A 20,158-nucleotide genomic window follows, 5' to 3' on the forward strand; every position below is an offset into this window, starting at 1 on the left:
TAATTAAGCCATTCTGAGCTAAGTCTACTGTTTAAAGACATGCTTGATGAAAATAATTTTGTTTACCATCATTATGTGGATGTCTCTGTACAATGCATAATTAGCACAGTAACAACAAACAGGGGAGTATTTAGTCCTGTACCTCCGCCCCCATGTTTGTTGACTTACTGTGCATAATAACTGGGGTTGGACTGGAACAGGGACTGAAAATAGAGCTCAATGTCTGAAGCACTTCCTACATGAGGGCATTTGTCTCTGAGGGCGACTGCTGGAGAGGGCAGCCACTGGCCAAAGCTCCCATTTGGGAAAACAGAACTAAGACCATAGAGATGGACATTATGCCCATTCTCTAGTGGACAAGAGTTAGCTTTAGCAAATGAAACGGGGGGGGGGGGGGGCAGAAGGGAAGGGGGGGGGGGGAAGGAGAAGAAACGGGGGGGGGGGAGGGCATAAGGGAAGGGACTCATTTTATCCTCTATGTTCTCATCAAAGGATTTTTCAATTGTGAGAAAAGTGGACATGACCCTGAGAGGTCCACACTCTGGGGTGGGGGTGGAGGGCAGCTCAGCTTTGCATGTTTCAAAATCTACTGTCATGTCTCAAAGGAAAACACTATTCATCTCTTATAGCTCTGTTATTCACACACGCTGATCGATCTGCACATATGGCCAGACACTTGACCTTGATGCTGCAATGCCAGGATTTTAGGGCAAGAATAGGAAGCAAGGACTTCATTTCACAATAGAAACAATTCTTTTAGAATAGGAACAGCAATGTGTTATATGTTATTAGCATAGGACAATCAAATAACAATGACTTTAATTGTAAATAGAAACACCAAAATCAATTATTCAGGAAAAAAAAAGAATATTCTTTTCATTTCCCCATTAAGTAAATAATAAACCAGCATTAAATCTTACCAGTATTCCTTTTAGTTCATTCACTGCACTTTCACAGCCTTTCGAGGATTCTGGCTACAATTTTAAAAACAAAACAAGTTACTGAGTAATTCAGGTTGAAAATGAACCCCAAGAAAATACTAGAGATTTTTACAGCAAGTAGTTTTCTGTCTAAAATTTGGAAAAAAATCTTAGCCATGTAATTGTACCCAAGTGGTAGATGCATAGGAAATCAGAACCTTTTTTTTTTCCGGTTGGTAGTGACCTTGAACTCTAGGCCTGGGCACTCAAAGAGAGTGCTCTACCACTCGAGCCACAGCACAAATTAGAACTTACATTCAAAGCAGAGGACTCATGCTACCTTCTAAATATTATATTTTTAACCTCATGGTTATCATCTTAGATGGAAAGGATTTAGTGAACACCAGATTTTAAAGATTTGATCTCAAATTATTCAGCATTCTTCGTAATACACTGCCCTCCATTGGTATGGTTGATTTCTGTCAACAAGACAGGTAGAGAGTGGGAATAGCCCAACTAAAATCAAGTGGTTGGCCCAAAACTCTCTGGGCTCCATTAACTCCAGGAAAAGGCCAGAGACAAGAGACCTGCAATGTCTTGATTCAGAAAATTCATCGTATGATCAAGTGGGAGAAAACAGGCTGGGAAGATCACAGACTGCAGGAGGATGTTAGCATCCTGGGCTGGCCGAGCACTCAAGAGCCTCATGGAGATGCAACCTGAATATCTCATGGAGAAAAGTCAGAAATGAGGAAGGGAGATTGGGGGCAGCAGTCTGTAGTGTGAGCCCAATTCACATGTGACTATACCAAGAACAAAAAAAATAACTTCTAATAAAATGGTGGTAATCTCTGCCATGTTTAACAATTTCTGTGGGTCTGCTGGGAAGCAAATGGAGCCTGGGGCCTCCATGAGGAAGTAACTGAAGGCAGACCTCTGATCTCCCCTGTGCTACTTTCACAAAAGACAGAGATGAAGAAAAAACGAGCAGGACAGTGACATGAGCCACTCCTTCCCCAAAGAGAGATAGGGTGAGATTTTTTTCCTCTCCTCCAGCAATGGGGAGCAACCAATAGCAACCCATGACCATTTCCTCTCAAAAAATAACACAAGACTATGATTCTATTTCAGCATTTTTAAATGAAGATAGAGGAAAAATTAGGCTAAGGTATTTAACTTTCATAGCCTCATCTGTAAAATGCACATGAACACTCCCGACCCTGCTCCCCCCACCACAGAGAGTCATATGCAACATCAACCAGGCCAGCTCCACCCACAACATCAAGGAATTGAGAACACATGCCTTTCTATCAGCCCTCACAAGGCACCCTTGACTTCTGTGGGTAAACTGGCCAGGTAACAAGGTGAACTTTGAGCAAATGCCATGCTTTCTACGATACTCAAAGCCGTGCCCTCAAGCTGCCCTGACTGTAGCAGCCTCGACGCCTGGACCACATCCTCCCATACGGTGACACTTTAGGACAGCACAGAGTTGGGGGGGGGCAGTCTGCACTCAGGCATGCAGGGACCTTTTCACTCAACACTACATCTACCGTGTTTAATGATTACCAGTGAAAAACCCAGTCGTCCACTCATCCTTGTTCAGTTGTTTTCTGGATTTTGAACTGGCATTAAATAAGGTGTGACTGTGGAAGGTAGGGCAAGAAAGGAAGATGACAGAGTGATGCTCTGGAAATGAAAAGCACATATAGAACGCTGACTACTTATGGTTGACATTTCCAACAGCCTTTTCCTCTGAACTAATTTCTTTTGGACACTACATTTCTCTCTGGTAATAGTTTGGTTTCACTTATTCTTTCTATAATCGTTGAGTCATGGATGTCATAAAAAGTGTATTCGTTTGCAAAGTGGCACTCACACCTTACATTCTAAAGTGTTTTTATACTTCATTCAATTTGATCCTGACAAGCCCATGAGTCAGACAGGGCAGGTATTCTCCTCAACTGCACAGGAAAAAGTGGAGGGCAGCTGCTGGTACTGCCGGAGCACTAACCCTCCCACAGGACTCACCCTTCTTTCAACCTTGTGTACTGGATCATCCTCCTAGCCTCCCCCTGGTTCCATATCCTGTGGCTCCACATCCTGTGGTTCCACGTTCTGTTCTTTGCCTAGAACATGGGCACACACTGACCTACTCTATTTGGCTGCTCAAACTTCTGCCTCAAACATTAAGTCTGCTCTTGGAGTTGAGCATCCATTCCTTCTTTCTTTGCAGTCTCCTTTGCATAGGACATCCCACACCATGGCCACTCCCACTTTGCCTGGTTATCTGGCCTGCCTATGCAGGGGAAAAGTAGCAACTTTCAAAGGACACCAGAAACTTCCATAAAATAGTGTAACATGGAGAGACAGACATTTAAGAAGTTAAAGAGGGATGGAAAGCACTAAGTATGGTTTAAGAAAAAAAAAAGGAAAAGAAGAAAGAGAACCAGTTTGTTCCTACAGGATTAAAGTGAACAAAGAAAAAAACTGTAATGTAATTTGTAATGTAATCTAGTCAGGAGTCAGTGGCTCACAACTGTAATCCTAGCTACCAGGGAGGCTGAGATGAGAAGATAGTGGTTAAAGCCTGGTCAAGGCAGAAAAGTTCCTAAGAAATCTTCTCAATGAAGAGCTCGGTATAGTGTATTGCACCTATCAACCCAATTACAATGGGAAGTGTAAATAGGAGAAGTGTAGTCCAGGCACCCACCTGGGCAAGAAGGAAGACTCTCTTTCAAAAATAATAGCACAGAAAAGAGCTGTAAGCATGTGTCAGCAATAGAGAACCAGTATAGCAAGCTTGAGGGTCCTGATTCCAACTCTATTGTGTCAAAAATTAAAATGCCATCTTAGTTCTGTCATTTCTATACCAATCTGTTCTGCCATTATTATATGACACCCTCACCAAACCTCTTAAAGCCTCAGGGAAGCTTTCTATCCTGCTTGCTTCCATGTGCCCAGTACTTGGCATGGAGTAGTTGGTAGAATCACATAACCAATAAGGAATCAGAAAAGAATGGACGTAACAATTGTATGCTGCCTGCTGGAAGAGATTCGCTCAGTTCCCTTTGGAGGTGCTATCAGCACTTTGGGTAACATGATATATTTTCTTTTAGCTTAGGTTTGCCGTGGTTGTCAAACCATGCCCTTCAGAAACCTACTTCTGTAGAGGTGAAAGCTTTTATGACACCTTTATGGCAGTCCAGTTGGAGATTTCATCAACTTTCAAATTATTACATTTAAAGAAGGAAAAACCAAGGGGAGGAAAAAAAATCTAACAGTCATTACCAACCTTTGTCTTCGGTCTGGTAGTCTGATTAACAGGTCTAAGATGAACTCCCTTTTTAATTCTATCCATCATCTCTTCAACTGCTTGCCTCTTTAGATCCGTGACTTCCTCAGCTGTTTAAAGAACATATACATAAATCATCTTAGGTTACAGAAAAACAGCTAATTCCTATTTTTGGTGGCTTAGAGAGATTGTACTATATAATTAATCATAGTAATTTCTCAGACAGTTGCAGAACACCAATAATTTACCAAGGTTAACAGCTACCAGGTGGCAACACTTTTGAAATAATTTGTTTTTAAGAATAAAAGATCTGCTCAGACAAATAGTTTTAACAATTAAGGTCAAATTTGGATCATGGAGTATTGTCTCATCTATGTTTAACAAAGCCAATTTTGTTCATTAACAAAAGAATAAACTGGATAATATTCAGGTCTTAAAAATACAGCTTTTGGGCTGGAATGTGGTTTGTCTAGCATGCATGAAGCCTTGGGTTCAATTCCTCAATACCACATAAAAAAAAAAGCCCAAAGTGGCACTGTGGCTCAAGTGGTAGAGTGCTATCCTTTAGCAAAAGAAACTCAGGGGCAGTGCCCAGGCCCTGAGTTCAAGCCCCAGGACTGGCAAAAAAAAAAAAAAGGTGGCTCATGTCTATATTCCTACCTCCTCAGAATGCTGAGATTTGAGGAGGGCAGTTTGAAGCCAGTCTGGGCAGTAAAGTCCATGAGAATCTGATCTCCAATAAACTAAAACAAAAAAACAGAAAAACAAACAAAAAAACCCCACAAAGAACTGGAAGTAGAGTTTTGGCCCAAGTTGTAGAGCAGCCTTAAGCAAAAAGTAGTTCAGAGCCAGGTACTAGTGGCTCAGACCTGTAATCCCAGCTCCTCAGAAGGCTGAGCTCTGGTAAGCCAGGTCAGGTAGGAAAGCCCAAAAAACCATTCCAATAAGCTACTCAGAAAAGCTAGAAGCACTGTGGCTCAAGTGGTAGAGGGCCAGCTTTGAGAAAAAGAATTGCGGGGATTAGTGCCCAGGCTGAGTTCAAGCCTCAGGACCAGCACCAAAAAAAAAAAAAAAAAATCCCAGGGACAGCACCCATGTCCTGATTTCAAGCCCCAGGACAAGAGGAAAAAAATTCAGCTTTGTTCCTTCTCAAATAGTCAATTCTTCCTATCCTCAGAGATACTGTTAGGATTTATAGTATATCCTATGTCAAAGAAATCAATCCATAGCTTATTTGAAAAAAAAAAGAGAGACATCAAAGAGATGTTTTCTGATTAGAAGAAATCCATAGTCAAAGTCAAATTAAAAAATAGGGGAAAAATCTGTTTTTAAAATGGCATCTTTTGTCTAAGAATCACACATAGAGGGAACATTTAAACAAATCCTTTGTAAGTTAAAATTGGACATGTTAAAAAATACATCCAGCAATAATTGAAATTAAGTAATTAAATGTGATTAAAAATTTCCACTATTAGTTTGAGGATGTAGCTCAGTGGCAGAGCACTTGACTAGCCAGTGCCTACATCAGTCAGGCCCTGAGGCTCCATCCCCAACACCAACCAACCGAAGGGAATTTCATCCACTAAGTGCAGTCTATTGTATAGCCTTTACTGCCCAAATAAATAAGAAAACAAATCAAGCTGCTAAGATGCATATCAAATAAATGCAATGGACCTACATCTAAACCTATTCATCAGAATAGTCCTTTCTTGCAGAATAGCTCAAGCAAAAACACAGAACCATTCCAGAACATGTGTCACCAGTTAGATCTTGCATTGAACATCACCTGAACTCACTACAGATCATATGTTTCAGTCTGAATATCTAATAAAGACCTTCCAATTAGTATCTAGTATATTTCCCATTACCTGGCATACATATAATGGACACTCAGCAAGTATCTATCTACTGACTGATTTGTGAAGTTCGGGGCTTTAAATGGCTATGAAGTTGCCCACGGTCTCAGCAGCAAAAACCTATCTGGGCCTCTACATGGAAGTAACCACAACTGCATCCCCAAGATAATTAGCACCAGTGTCAGGTTTTGTATGACAGAGGCTCAATTTTTGGTTTCCTTTCCACAGAAGATTTAACACTGATTCTGGATAGGTATTCCACTTATACAGGTGTCTAGAGGAACATTAACAGAATTCAGAAGTTTCCATTCTCCTCACCTCTGTAGCACACCACAAAGAAGGGGCCAGCGCACAACCCGGGTCTTCTGATACGGTCCTGACTTCAGAGAAAGTTGTCATCCTCAGAAGCCAATGGAAAGCTCAGAACTCAAACTTCTCAATATTCAAACAAGTCAACAAACTATCTTTTGCCAGATAATAGGGGAAATGTGGTCAACAATGTTCAAACTCATCTCCCAGTAAACAAAAGATGACAAAGCCTTAAATTGGCCAACTGTGTGGCCTTAAGTAGCATTTGTTCAGGTGGCTCTGATGATTCACAAATATCAACAGGGGGACAGACAAATCCATCCATCCATCCATCCATCCATCCATCCACCCATCCATCCATCCATCCACTTATTCAATAGCTGAATATCTATTGTACTCTACATAGCACTCTGGCCGATTCTATTCAAAATCAGAGGAGATAGAATCCAGATCTGCTGCTCAAGCAGCTGGTATGGGGATGAGATTTATTCCTGGGAATTGAGAAAATCACTTCAAAACACAGTTGCTTTTTTTCCAGAAAGGCTGCCATTTTGAGTGAACTAGGAAGAGCAGCCTGGGCAATAGGAACACCGCCTACAAACAGATTAGCCCTCTGTAAGGAATGACGGGAACCCAATTAAATGCACCATACAAAAACTAATTAAGGCAGACAGATGGAGAATTATGGTCAACACCATTCAAATCTGCTACAGCATCTAACATAGTAGGAATTTAAAGTAGTTTCTTATATTTGCTTGCCAGAATCATAGTGATAATTCAGAGAAGTGCCACTATCTGTATTGTGTACAGATTATAAACCAGGCTTTAATTTCCCAGTCTTTTTCAAATGTAAAGGCTTAATTGGTCTTAAGGAAAAGAAATCACTCTTATCAGATTCCCTACTTGGGCACCAAACAAGGGCAGCACTAGGTTAGCAACATAAGCTTTCTGTCTCTCCTAGACCCTGTTTTTGAAATAGCAAAAAGCAATCTATATGAACTTCTAAACTATTAAGCAGTTCTAATAAACTGGCGAGAATCACCTACAGAGAGCTCATGGTATGTTTTGTAATTCTTTCTGCAATCAGGCAGTTGGTAATTGTCTCACAAAAGCATGTAATCAGGGGGACAATAGAAATATGCAGGATACTGCAGATTAAGGAAAGGGGACAAATGAAGACAACAGGTCTAATGTTATTGAACTGCCAGGAGAAAATAAAATCAAATGTTCTCGGAGCTAGTGCTTCAAGGTCAGTCTTGGATCAAAAAGCTACATGTAATTAATTGGGGTTTAAATTTTAAGACCCACTTGAAAAATAAGTTCCTCTAAAAAAAAAAAAAAACCAAACCCACCACCAAATCTACAAAGAAAACCATCACTTTGTTACTTAATAAAATCTAGAAGAAACTGAATTTCTAAACCATAGAATTACCTTTCTCTTTTACTAACTTTAAAAACAAAAGGTATTTTAAAACTATATGCCATCACGATGGAAAGAATTTCAAAGGTACTATATATGTTTAAGTATGTTTCAATTTCAGTGATAGTCTTAAAGAAAATTTCTTTTTTTTTTTTTGTCAGTTGTGAGGCTGAACTCTGGGCCTGGGCACTGTCCCTCAGCTCTTCAGCTCAAGGCTGGTGCTCTACCACTGGAGCCACAGTGCCACTTCCAAGAAAATTTCTTTAACTACAATGCTGAGGAAGCATGCTGGAATGAAGTCCCTCCTTGACTCTAACAATGGGCAGCTGGTACCTTACCCACTTTTTAGCCAGTATTTTGAGTGTTTTCTGTGTGCTAGGTCCTACTGTAAACACTTTTCAGATACAATAGGTCTTCCTTATTTGCAGAGGATATGTCCCAAAACCCCAGAGGGTACCTAAAACTTTGAATAATAACAACCATCCATGTACAATGTTCTATAGAATCTTCTACACTAACATACTTCTGTTCGTGCTTATTTACTTGTGATAGTCTAGTTTATAAACAAGGCACAGTAAAAGCTTAATCATAATATGTAATAATAAGACACAACCACTATAACAGCAGATTTTAGTACAAGTTATATGGGCATGTTTTGTGGGTTTTTTTTTTTTCCTTTCTCTCAACTGCCACAAGGCAGATAGCATTTACAGAAAGGATATACTGGGGAGAGAAAAAAAAAAGAGAGATGATTTGTATCACTGAGGGCCAGAACAGTGATTTAAATTTCTAAGTTAATTTTAACTCTAAGTTAATTTTAAACATTGCTTAACTCTGGAATTTTCTACAAATATTTTCAATCGTGACTGAGGGCCAATGAAGCCACAGAAAATAATAATATAGACATAGATAATACTATAATACTATACTATCATATTGTCCCTGTGGAACAGATCAGGAAACTGAGTCACAGAGGTAAAAATCATCAGTGATGATTGAAATATGTGATCAATAGAGGCATGGCTTTGAAATCTCAGAATTGGCCTGCTAGATACATTCTTGTCAAAATCCAGGTTGCTAACTTTAAAATTCATGATTTATTTTCAGATGTTAAAATTACATCTAAAATCTTCCAGACCTCCCTTAAGCTAGGAGTTTCCTATTCATAATTTCCCAAAACCCCATGAACTATATATGAAAAGCTGCCCTAAGGTGCTCATATGAGAAAGCAAAGTGAGCGTTGAGACAGTGCCTATGTTCAAGATGCATATTCCTGATAGCTGCGGATGTTCCCAGCATCTGATGTTCTATGTTCACTCAGGATGCTTTTAAATCACTGTGTGAACTATTAACAAGGACCTTATAAATAACCACCTTGCCAGACAGAGACAAGATGCTATTCTAGCTATGTGTAGCCACTTCACAGTATATACCATTTCAGGCTGTGTGATTTTTAGGATCTGTTCAGTCTAAAATTTCACAATTTACCGCTGTGTCAGTAACAATATAGATTCCCCAAATAACAATCTAATAGCTCAAGGATGTTACAGTTCATGAGTCATCAGTAAGATATTACTTTTTCATAAGGAAAATGGCATGGGTCCTAACAGTTCCACGGGGCTTTAACTCAGGGCCTGGCCACTGTCTTTCCCTGAGCCAATCTGTGCTCAAGGAGCTCTACCTCTTGAGTCACAGTACCATTTCCTGAAATAATGTTTTAAAGAAATTAAAAAACAAATTTAGTTGATGTTGACAAGCTGATATCATCTTCCATGGAGGAAAAAATTACTCCATTCTGACTATCCTCCTAGCAGTCTAAGATATACTGAAAATCCTGAAAACGAGGGAAATAAAACTTAAATGACAGTATCAGAAAGAAGTAATAGCCAGTAAACCCAGAGCAGGGCTGCCCTATAAATCACCAGTAGCCAGACTTCTTTGGACTCCTGCGATGTCTCGTGCAAAGCCTGGAGCCCTTCAGTCCCATAGACAGGCAGAGGGACAGATTCCTAGGCCAGCAGGGGACAGGCACACAGAACCCACTCAGAGACAAACTCAACTTTCTGTTGTAAATGTGAGGCAAGCTTCCTGATAAAACCAACACTAAGTCCAAACTCATACTCATACAACAGAGCTGTGGCTGCAGAGGAAAGTAAACCCACAAAGAACTTTCCACCTGCTCAGAGGCAGACTGGAATACCCAGCAACGTGTCAAACACAGAGCCTAGAGAGTAGATGCTAGGGATAGAACAGTAAATCCCTAGAGCAATGGAATTGAAAGCAAAATGCTACAAGCAACTCATTATTAAGCTAGCAAGTCAGAGAAGGTGGAGGAGAAGCCTGGAGTGCAAAGGTGATCTGGAATTTTCAGAGATGTGCAAGGAGAAATAGCATCTTGCCTGAGAAGGCGATAACAAGGATGGGGCAGGACGGCCAGTTCAGGAATGAAGATGGGAAAGAACCAATGCACAGTGAGCCTTCACATCATGTCCTAGCCAGAAAGTGGGACAGACATAGTGAGAAATGTGGCTGAAGTAAAAGCAAAGGACCATCTACAAGCAGAATACAGAATGTGTGCTCTAGTCTAACACAGACATAGATGTCATAGATGGATGACAATGACCAACCCGTGATCTGAGGATGTCACAATGCCAGTGAGATGCAATGGACTGGACTGGGGCAGAGAACAAGGATCAAAAGGAGCTTACACTACTCAGGGCTTGAACCTGGCTAATCCATGGTGCTGCATAACTTCCAGGGGCCAAACACACTACTGAAGTCTAATTTGAGATCTAGTGTCAAGGCCCAAAGGACCAAGGTCTGTCCCAGCACTGGACATCTTTGATCTCCAAGTGGTTACCCATCAACTCACCCACGGCTCTGTGCAGACTCTGCACCAGCCATTGGTGTTTCTGTCCTCCTCTTTCTAAGTCCATTTCCTTGTGCTGTCCTTCCTGCCTGGTCCCTAGTGATTCCCAGAGTCCTACATATTCCACCTCCCTAAAGTTTTTGTTTTTTTTAGCTAATTGTTACCACTTGGTCTAAGTCATCATTTGTCTGAAAGGCTACAATACCCTCCCTTATCTACCCTCCTTCTTCAGTCTATACTCTTCCCAATTGCACTAAAGTGATCTTCCCGCCCCCTCCCCCAAAGAAAAGATAAACTTTATCAGGATAAACCCTCTACTTAAACCTTCTGCTTTTTGGAGTAACATCAGAGTCTCGACCACAGTCTTCAGAATCTGGCTCCCAATAAATTTTCAGCACCCCATTCTCGCTCCTGTGCTCTACCATAGCTTCCTCTTATGGCAAGCTCCTTCCGCATTCGGGAACTCTGATCCTACTGTGTCACTACTGAACACCCCCACCTTATGTCAGAAATGCATGACTGCTCAGCTGGAATGCCACCTTCTGACACTAGTGGCCCACTGCCATAATCTCATAGGAACTTGTTCTCCTCCAAAATTGTACTTTAAAAAAAGTACAAAGAACTTAGCAGTGACCAGTTTGTTGTAGGTACATCCTGATCAATGTCATCCCTTCTATCATTCTCCCCCAACTCTTCCAACCTCACCCACCTTCTCAATTTTCCTAGTTCCGTTTTCACACATATACACTGACTATTAGGAATGCATCTGCCCATGCTTCCCCCCCATCCCTCCCTCCCTCCCTCTCTGTCCCTCTCTCTCTCTCTGTCTTTCTCTCTCTGTCTCTGCCTCTGTCTGTCTGTCTCCCTCTGTCTGTCTCTCTCTCTCTCACATGCATGCTTCCTTCTTCCTTCCTCCCATCCTGGATCTTGGACTCAGGGCCTCCCTCAGCACTGTCCCTGAGCTTTTCTTGGCTTAAGGCTAACACTCTATCACTTTGAGCCACAACTCGACTTCTGGCATTTTTGCTAGTTAACTGGAGATAAGAATCTCAGACACTTTTCTATCTGGTGTGGCTTCAAATCACAAGCCTCAAATCTCAGCTTCTTAGGTAGTCAGGATTACAAGAGTGAGCTAATGGCACCTGGCTTAAATTTTATTTATTTTTACCACACTTGGCTAAAACTACGTGTGATAAATCCGCAGGTAAGGCAGGCTCACTGTATTTCCCAATCATGGAGCAGCACCTAAGTTCTTGAGAAGCTCTCAGCCCTCTTGCTATCAACTCTAAAGAGTCAGTCCCCAAGTCCTTCATCTGGAACTGCTCAATCTCCTTGACACCTGGAAGTATCTGTTCCTCTATGGAACTGGATCTCCCTCTTTGTAGTGGACATGTGTACATGCTAATCTATATAGACAACCAACTCGGGAAGGCAATGGCAGTTGCCTGGTTCCTTCTTACAGCTTCTCTTTACACTTCCCCTCCAAGAAGATCGGCAAGCATATGTACTGCTGAAAAATCATACATCATCAAGTCATAAAAGGAAAATATACAAGCTGGTACTTACTTGTTTCTGGTTGGGTTGCTTTCTCTTTCTTAGCACCACTGCCACTGGGGTGGGATCGTTTTCGGATCATGGACATGAGAGATCTTTGGGAGGAAGACAAAAGATCAACAGCAGATCACTGGAGGTCTCTCAGTCAAACAGATAAAATGCAGATTCCAAATCATCAGTAGAAATCCAACTCTCCTACAGGCTAATAAATTTAAGTCATATGCTATCCATTCTTGGTAATAGTAAATTTTTGATGATCTTACAGGAAAGAAATAGCTCACCTCTCTTGGTATAAAACTAATATTCAGTAGAGGAAATACAAAGCAAACAAGTTTTGTTGTTGTTGTTCAGGTACTAGAGCTTGAACTCAGAGCTTCATACTCTCACTTGGCTTTTTTTATTTTTCCCTCAAGACTAGTACTCTAGTAGTACACTTGAACCATACCTCTATTTCCAGCTTTTTGTTGATTAATTGGAGATTAACCAAAAGTCTCACCAACTTTTCTGCCTGGGCTGGCTTTGAGGCAGAATCCTCAGATCTCAGCTTCCTGTATAGCTAAGATTACAGTCAAGAGCTAGTGTCCGGCTTTGTTTTATATTATTTTAAAACTGCACATGAGTGTGTACATTTCTGCATACATGTTAACATTTCCACTATAAAAAGTTCACAGCAAACAAATGCATTGAGAATGCCTGAATTCGTTCAAACTGTATTATAAATGCCTTCAATGTGGTGAACTCTATTGGACAATACAGCCCCTAAGAAAGACAACTTGGGAGGCTGGCAAAGAAAAACGTATACTTAAGTGGTAGGAAAGTATCACATTATCTTTCAAAAAAGGAACAAATGAATATATTAACATTGGCTTGGAAAACACAGCGAGCTGGTATAGCTATTCATTGTCCATCTACCCATCCATCGATCCATTCATCTATGTATCCGACCTATCTGGTGCTAAGCGTCACAAATGCTAGGCTAGTTAGTGCTCCGTTACAGAGCTACACCTGCCGTGCTCAGTGTTTTCTTAATTCCTATAATTTTTAGATTTAAAAACTGTGTTCATTTCAATCTCTGGTTATATTACTCATCGCCTTTCAGTTGTCTTTTCTAAAAATTGTCACACACACTGAAAAAGCTCTTCCACAATGCACAGGAAAAAGAAACCACCACACTCTAGCCCCTCCTCTGACATCTCTACGCCTTTCCAACTGGGAGACAATTCACCTTGAAGCTGAGTCCGTCTGGTTTATCATCTCTGGACTCAAAGGGTGGACAAAATGGAAATAATCATTTCTGCAAAAGCTAGACACTGGAATCCACACAAAACTTTGAAAAACAGAAATGAGAAACTGTAAACCTCATTCATTGATTTTTTTCCATTCAGTCAACTGAATGACTAACATGGGAAGATTCCGTATCTACTCATCACCATGTCTGGCAGGGTGGGTTTGGGGACATTCATACAGATCAGAGGCCTCTCCTCAACCTGTCACTATATTCTATGGAACTGGCTCACCTATGGTTCTGAGAGGAAATTCTGAGAGCACACATTCTTGTATACAAAGGTGATGAGGCCAGAATTTATCTGTGCTGCTCAGTATTTATATGAATTTTCATATGTGAGGTAACAATTATGTGTCCATTACTGTAAATTGCCTAAGTAGATGGCAGAAAATGTTTCCCTAAAATGTTCTGAGTTGAAGCAGAAATTGGAGACAAGTGGCACCCAGAGAAAAATCACCTACTGTATTAAAAAGACCAATTGTCAAGACAGGGCTTAGTTTGTATCAGTACACCCCATGAAGTTTGCACAACAAAATCATCAAATAAACTATTTCTCAGAACACATCACATGACTGTATTTCTATGTACTCAGATCTTACACAGACATCTTGCAGGCTCTGTCCCCACGACCTACACTTGCTTCACAACAAAAATGACTAAGGCATGCTTTATTCCTCTCTTTCTTCTCTCCAACCTGTTGTTCCCTGAATCAAAGGAGTGGGAAATCCTGAGTAGCAACAAAGCCACGCAGAGAAGCCCTACAGTTGTCTCGATCTTCTCTCCACCTGCCACTTCCATTTCTAGTCATTTCTATTATGGACCTAAGGGACATTAGGGAAACAATATGTGGGTTAGGAACAAGTTGGAAAACCTTGCCTAGTGGGCTCAAAGTACACCAAAACTCAAGATATTTCTTCACATGAAAGTATTCTCACCAGAAAATATACCCCATATGATTTAAATTTATGTTAAAAATAAAGCTATTCATCTTGTTCAAGAAAAAAATTCTTCAAAGAGCCCTATAAAAGAGTTCATTCTTGAAACACACATAATCTTCAATCTTACACTGATTGCTCAGTATAATGGTAAAGTACTCTTTGGAGGAAAATTCTATTTAGGTTTTACTTTACTTTTAATTCTAGGGGCTCTCAACATTTCTGAGCCTAAAAATTAAAGGCCAACAGCAAGGTTGTAATTGCTTTTTAACAGTTCTCCCTTCTTACAGAAGTGACCTTTCTTATTAGCTCAAAATTCTACACCTTCAAGAGAGATCAAAGTGGTGACTTTCCCATTTTAAATGTCAAATTTAGACTATCGCCTACAGATTCAGCTACCCAGGAGAGAAAGAATTTTAAAATACCTGAAATTCTTTCAATTGACTCTTGGATCGATCACGTGTAAAAATGATTTAGTCTTAACTACTTCAATGGCTTCAAGTAGATTATGTCATACCCTACTCAGTGAGGAACAGTAATGAGAATCTTTTTGAAAGGCAAAGTCCCATTTTCCTAGTCGTGTGGGAGGAACATGCTACACGTTCTATTCAGATAGATCAGCAAAGGTGCAAAGCATGAATAAATGGCCTCTCTGCATGAAGGGATTAAACAAATCACATGAGTTAATGAAAGCTAAAAAAAAATAAAGCAAAAGTTTAAATGCCATTTGTTCAAGAATAAGTTATTCAAAAGCAGCTAACATCCTGACATGAAGAGGTTAAGTGGTCACCAGAAGAAGCAGGTGGTCCTTGTAGATCTAGGTGGGGTTATGTCAAACCACAAAGAAGGCAAAAATGTGACACTAGATCTCCCTGGAGGATGCTGTGCTCAAGTGAGTAAGACCACCAGGTGAGTCAGGCTTGGGGAAACTTTTGTTCCTGTTGGCATAGATGATTTCCTTTCCCAAGAACTTAAGCATCATTGATTTCCTCATGGAAGGTTCCTCTCTCAGCATTCATCAAGGTTTAAATACAAGGATAAGGATGAAAATAATTAGCACTTTCAGTTTAATTACTAGTTTATAACAATTAGTAGGTTTAGGTTTTAATTTGCTGCTTTAATTTTTAAAAAAACAAAATGAATCAACTAGAGCTTTTCAAATTCAAATTAGTGAGAGAAAAAGATAAAAACATTCTAGTGACATTCAAAAATCCCCTTGATGTGCTTGTTCAAAGCAATCCTCACAGTATATCCACGCTTAAAAAAAAAAAGTGCCTAGTTTTTTTTGAGGGTGGAGTATCCACATAGAAGCTCAAGGTCTACCAGAGATCCCACAGGAATTTCCTTGCCAAGTGTTTTTGAAGGCCCCTACTGCATATATTACGAGAACAGACAGAGACATCTTCTGAGAAGAAAACACAAGTTGCTATCTTTTTTTTTTTTTTTGCGCTCATGGGGCTTGAACTCTGGGCCTGGGCACGGTCCCTCAGCTCTTCAGCTCAAGGCGAGCGCTCTACCACTTGAGCTACAGTGCCACTTCTGGTTTTCTGGTGGTTTATTGGAGATAGGAGTCTCACAGAGCCCGGGCTGGCTTTGAACCGCGATCCTCAGATCTCAGCCTCCTGAGTAGCTAGGATTAGAGGCATGAGCCACCAGCTCCCGGCTCTCAAGTTGTTATCTTTGATGCTTTCTCACAGTTCGTTCCTCTAATGACATATCCTAAGCTGGTGCTGGAAAGGCAAGGCCAGTACCGCCCCTGGGGCTCCAGCCTGTGCTTACCGGATAGGATTGGGAGGCGGAGGGGGAAGTGGCGGAGGTGGAGGTGGAGGCGGAGGCACCGAATTCTCAGACTGGTTCACTCGCTTCTGGAGTTCATCCACTGCACAGGGAACAAGCATTCGGAAGAGAAGAGAAATAAGCAACTTTTACATGTGTACAAGAAAGAAAGAAAAAAACATAACCTCTCTCAAGATCAAGTGCTTCTTAGGAAGGCAGAGTTGGGCATTTCCATATGAAACTGTAGCATTTCAGACTTAAAAAGAAATCGAGTCTGTCATTAATGCAAGAGAGGTTTTTTCCATCTGTTTCAGTATAACATGACGATCATTTTCCTACACAGACAACCTAGGAAAAAGAATGCAAGACAATGGCTAATGGGTGGAAAGTTAGATTTGAGTAGGCCGAAGAAATATTTGTAACAACAGAGTATACTACTCAAACACTAAGATATTGTCAAGACTTGACTTGAAAAGCGTAGAGACCAAGAATGACTTTTAAAGATGACATTTAGTGATGAATTTTAATAGCTGCATACTTCTCTCCACTGTTTAATTTCCTTCACCAACTACAAATACTAGGAGTCTTTTATTTTAACTAGGCTTAAATTCCTAAAAGCCTGTAACTCAAAAGCTTTCTCTTCTTTTGAAGAACATTCTAGAAACAGAATTTGCCCAATCAATGAGACAGACATTACTATACACCCACAATGCTGTTGGAGACACAGTATAGATCCTGACTTCGAGATCAATTTAAATGTACGCCACAGGGCTTGGGGATGTAGGGAATAGAGCCCAGGGGCCCAGCTTGCCTAGAACGCACAAGGCTCTGGGTTCAATAACCAGCATGGCAAAAGTTTAAAAACATTTAAAATGCTATTTATCAAACTTCATTCCAGAAAATAGAAACATGTTTTGTGGTGGTGGCTGTTGGTGGTGTTTGCTTTTGCTTTTGGGTTGTTTTAAGGGGGGACAAAGGGAGGACACAGAGAGAGGGAGGGACCATGAACAAACGCAATTGTGCTACTCAGTATACACTATGTGGAAAATTGTGGGCAGGAATGAGAGGGGGAGCCTGGGGGAAAGCAAAGGAAGGGGTAACAGTATCAAAAAAAAAGAAGAAATGTACTCATTACCTGACTTAGGAAATGGTAACCTATCTGTATAACACCTCAATAATAATAAGAATGTATTCATTAAAAAAAAAAAAACCTCTTGGGGCTGGGAAGGTGGCTCAGTGGTAGAATGCTTGCCTTGCATGCATGAGGTCCTGGGTTCGATTCCTCAGCACCACATAAGCAAAAAGAAAAAAGCCGGAAGTGGCGCTGTGGCTCAAGTGGTAGAGCGCTAGCCTTGAGCTAAAGAGCTGAGGGGCAGTGCCCAAGCCCAGAGTTCAGGCCCCACGACTGGACCCCCCCAAAAAACAAAAAAAAAAACCTCTTTAATATGGGCTAACAGGTAACAGGTGCCAAATGCTGTTTGTCCTCAGAGTAGCAAACAAGCTGACCTGTTTGCTATGGCAGCCCCAAGCCAGTGTGGGCAAGAATCCTCCCTTTAATTCAAAAACATATATTTGTTGCTCCAGAGATTCAGAGATCTTTGGAGACAAAAGGCATGCTACTCTTTATCTATTTCTGACTGTACACCAAAGTAGGGCTGGGGACTCTCACAGCAGATTCTAAACAAACACACTCAAATCTGAAATGTCTGCTGCTTTCAGTCATGAGATAGCTTTGGCTTCAAGCTCCTCTGATACTGGCAAAAAAAGAACAGAATGTTCCTTAAAATTAGCTCAATTATCCCTGGGTGGGGGCTGGGAGAATTAGCTCAATTAAGCAGGGAGCTGGTGGTTTATGCCTGTAATCCTAGCTACTCAGGAGGCTGAGGATCTGAGGATCACAGTTCAAAACCAGTCTGGGCAGGAAAGTCCATGAGACTCATCTCCAATAAACCACCAGAAAACCAAAAGTGGTGCTGTGGCTCAAGTGGCAGACTGCTTGCCTTGAGCTGAAGAGCTGAGGGACAGCGCCCAGGCCCAGAGTTCAAGCCCCATGACTGACCAAAATAATTTTTTTTAATTAGGTCAATTAAAAAAGTATAATCAATTTTCACTGTCAATTAAAAAACATTAAAAAATTTTAAAATCACTTGACAGGAGTACTGTTTGAACTCAGGGTATCACACTTGGTAGGCAAGAGCTCCACTATTTGAGCCAGGCCTCCAGCTCTTTGGGCTTTGGCTACTTTGGGGCCCTGCTTTTTTGCTAGAACAAGCTTGAACTGCAACCCTCCTATTTATACTTCTCACCGAAGCTAAGAAATTGCCCCACCCTGCCCAGCTTTTTATTGGCTGAGAGTTCTCATAAAAATTTTGCCTCGGTTAGATTTGACCCAGGATCCTCCTAATTTCTGCCTCCCAATTTCTGCTCTGCCAACCGACTACAGGCATGCAGCAGCAAGCCTAATATCTGAATATACTTGAAAGGGGAGGAAAAGCCTCCAAAGGTTCTTCTGAACAGATTTCAAAATTCTAGTATAAAATTAACCAAAAATGTCTGACGTGAATATTGAAGCTGTTATAAAGGGAATGTACCTGCCTCCAGAAATGACCTGCCTTCCCACCAAGACTTATACTTAGGCCTGTGTAGTAATCCAACTCACACATTCCCACAATGAATGAATAAAGCCTTTGATTTAAGCATCCCTGGTGTTTCAAAAGTTTTTCCATTTAATATATATATATGTATATATGTATATATATATATATATAGTTGCCCATTACATTGTTAGGCATGACATAGGAAGTATTATTTCATGGGTATAATTACAGGCAAAGATGGAGTGTGAGTACCAAAGACGAAGGTATTATAAAAAAAATGACTTGATTTCTTTTAAAAGTGTGCTCTAAAATGAACAAAACAGAGTTCTTTATTGTATGAATGCCTCTGAAGGCCTGAGAATGCTGACATTTTTTTGTCTTCCCATGCTTCTAGCACCTTTGTGTCTTAATACTGTATATGTGTTCACAAAGGCCTTATGTCCCCCCAAAAAAGAAGGAGCCTGACTACTTGTGAATCAATTGATGACCGAAGCTTTTCTTCTTTTTTGTTAACAATGAAGGAACTTAAATACAAATGTTGGTAATTTCCTATAGCACTCAGTACTAGCTATATGCCAGGTTTTACCCTGGATAGGAGAGATTTACCGGTGAGTGATTAAGATGTAGGAAGTACTCAATGCTTTTTACCAGAATGCTTTAAATTCCTGGCCTTCTCTTCAGAACCCTGGTATTTTGATTCCAATTCTTTCTTGTCTTCTTCTAGAAGCTCTAGTTGCTGTTTGAGGTTATGTATCTCCTTGTGCAATGTTTCATTTTCCAGCTGCTCCTCTAATTCTTTGACCTAGAGGTTTCACACAAACTTTAGTAGGGTGATAAGTTGTCCTTTGTCCATGACAAGAAAAGGGAAAAATATCTTTGACATCATTCTCACAGCAGAAAAATTCTAACAGATCTTAAAATCATACAAATTATGAATACAGACAATCCTTACGATCACTGTCAGCTTCTTGATTTAAGTAAATAAAATAAAATGACTAAAATAATGACTAAAAACTCACTTAAAACAGATTGTTGGGCCCCAGTGGTTCACATGTGTAATCCTAGCTATTCAGGAGGCTGAGAACAGATGATCATGGTTTGAAGCCAGCCAGAGCAGGAAAGTCTGTGAGATTCTTATCTCCAATAACCATCAAAAAGCCAGAAGTGGAGCTGAGACTCAAGTGGTAGAGTGCTAATTTTGAGCACAAAGGCTCAGGGACAGTGTCCAGGTACTGAGTTCAAGCCCCAGGACCAGCACACACACACACACACACACACACACACACACACACACACCAGCACACAAACACACACACACACACACACACCAGATTAATACTTC

The 20,158-nt window shown here is 40.7% G+C and overlaps 1 protein-coding gene across 1 annotated transcript in view; it reads right to left on the reverse strand.

Moving 5' to 3' along the window:
- Positions 1 to 20,158, reverse strand: part of Shtn1 (shootin 1) — an 89,461-nt gene that overhangs the window by 23,523 nt on the left and 45,780 nt on the right. Inside the window, exons 11-15 of the mRNA XM_013017613.1 lie at positions 19,465 to 19,618; positions 16,223 to 16,322; positions 12,236 to 12,318; positions 4,216 to 4,325; positions 921 to 974 (exon numbers count right to left, since the gene is read on the reverse strand). Of these exons, the coding sequence (XP_012873067.1) occupies positions 921 to 974; positions 4,216 to 4,325; positions 12,236 to 12,318; positions 16,223 to 16,322; positions 19,465 to 19,618 (501 nt within the window). The remainder of the gene's footprint in view (positions 1 to 920; positions 975 to 4,215; positions 4,326 to 12,235; positions 12,319 to 16,222; positions 16,323 to 19,464; positions 19,619 to 20,158) is intronic.

This window comes from Dipodomys ordii, unplaced genomic scaffold, assembly GCF_000151885.1.
Source record: "Dipodomys ordii isolate 6190 unplaced genomic scaffold, Dord_2.0 Scaffold36, whole genome shotgun sequence".
Taxonomy (NCBI): Eukaryota; Metazoa; Chordata; class Mammalia; order Rodentia; family Heteromyidae; genus Dipodomys; species Dipodomys ordii.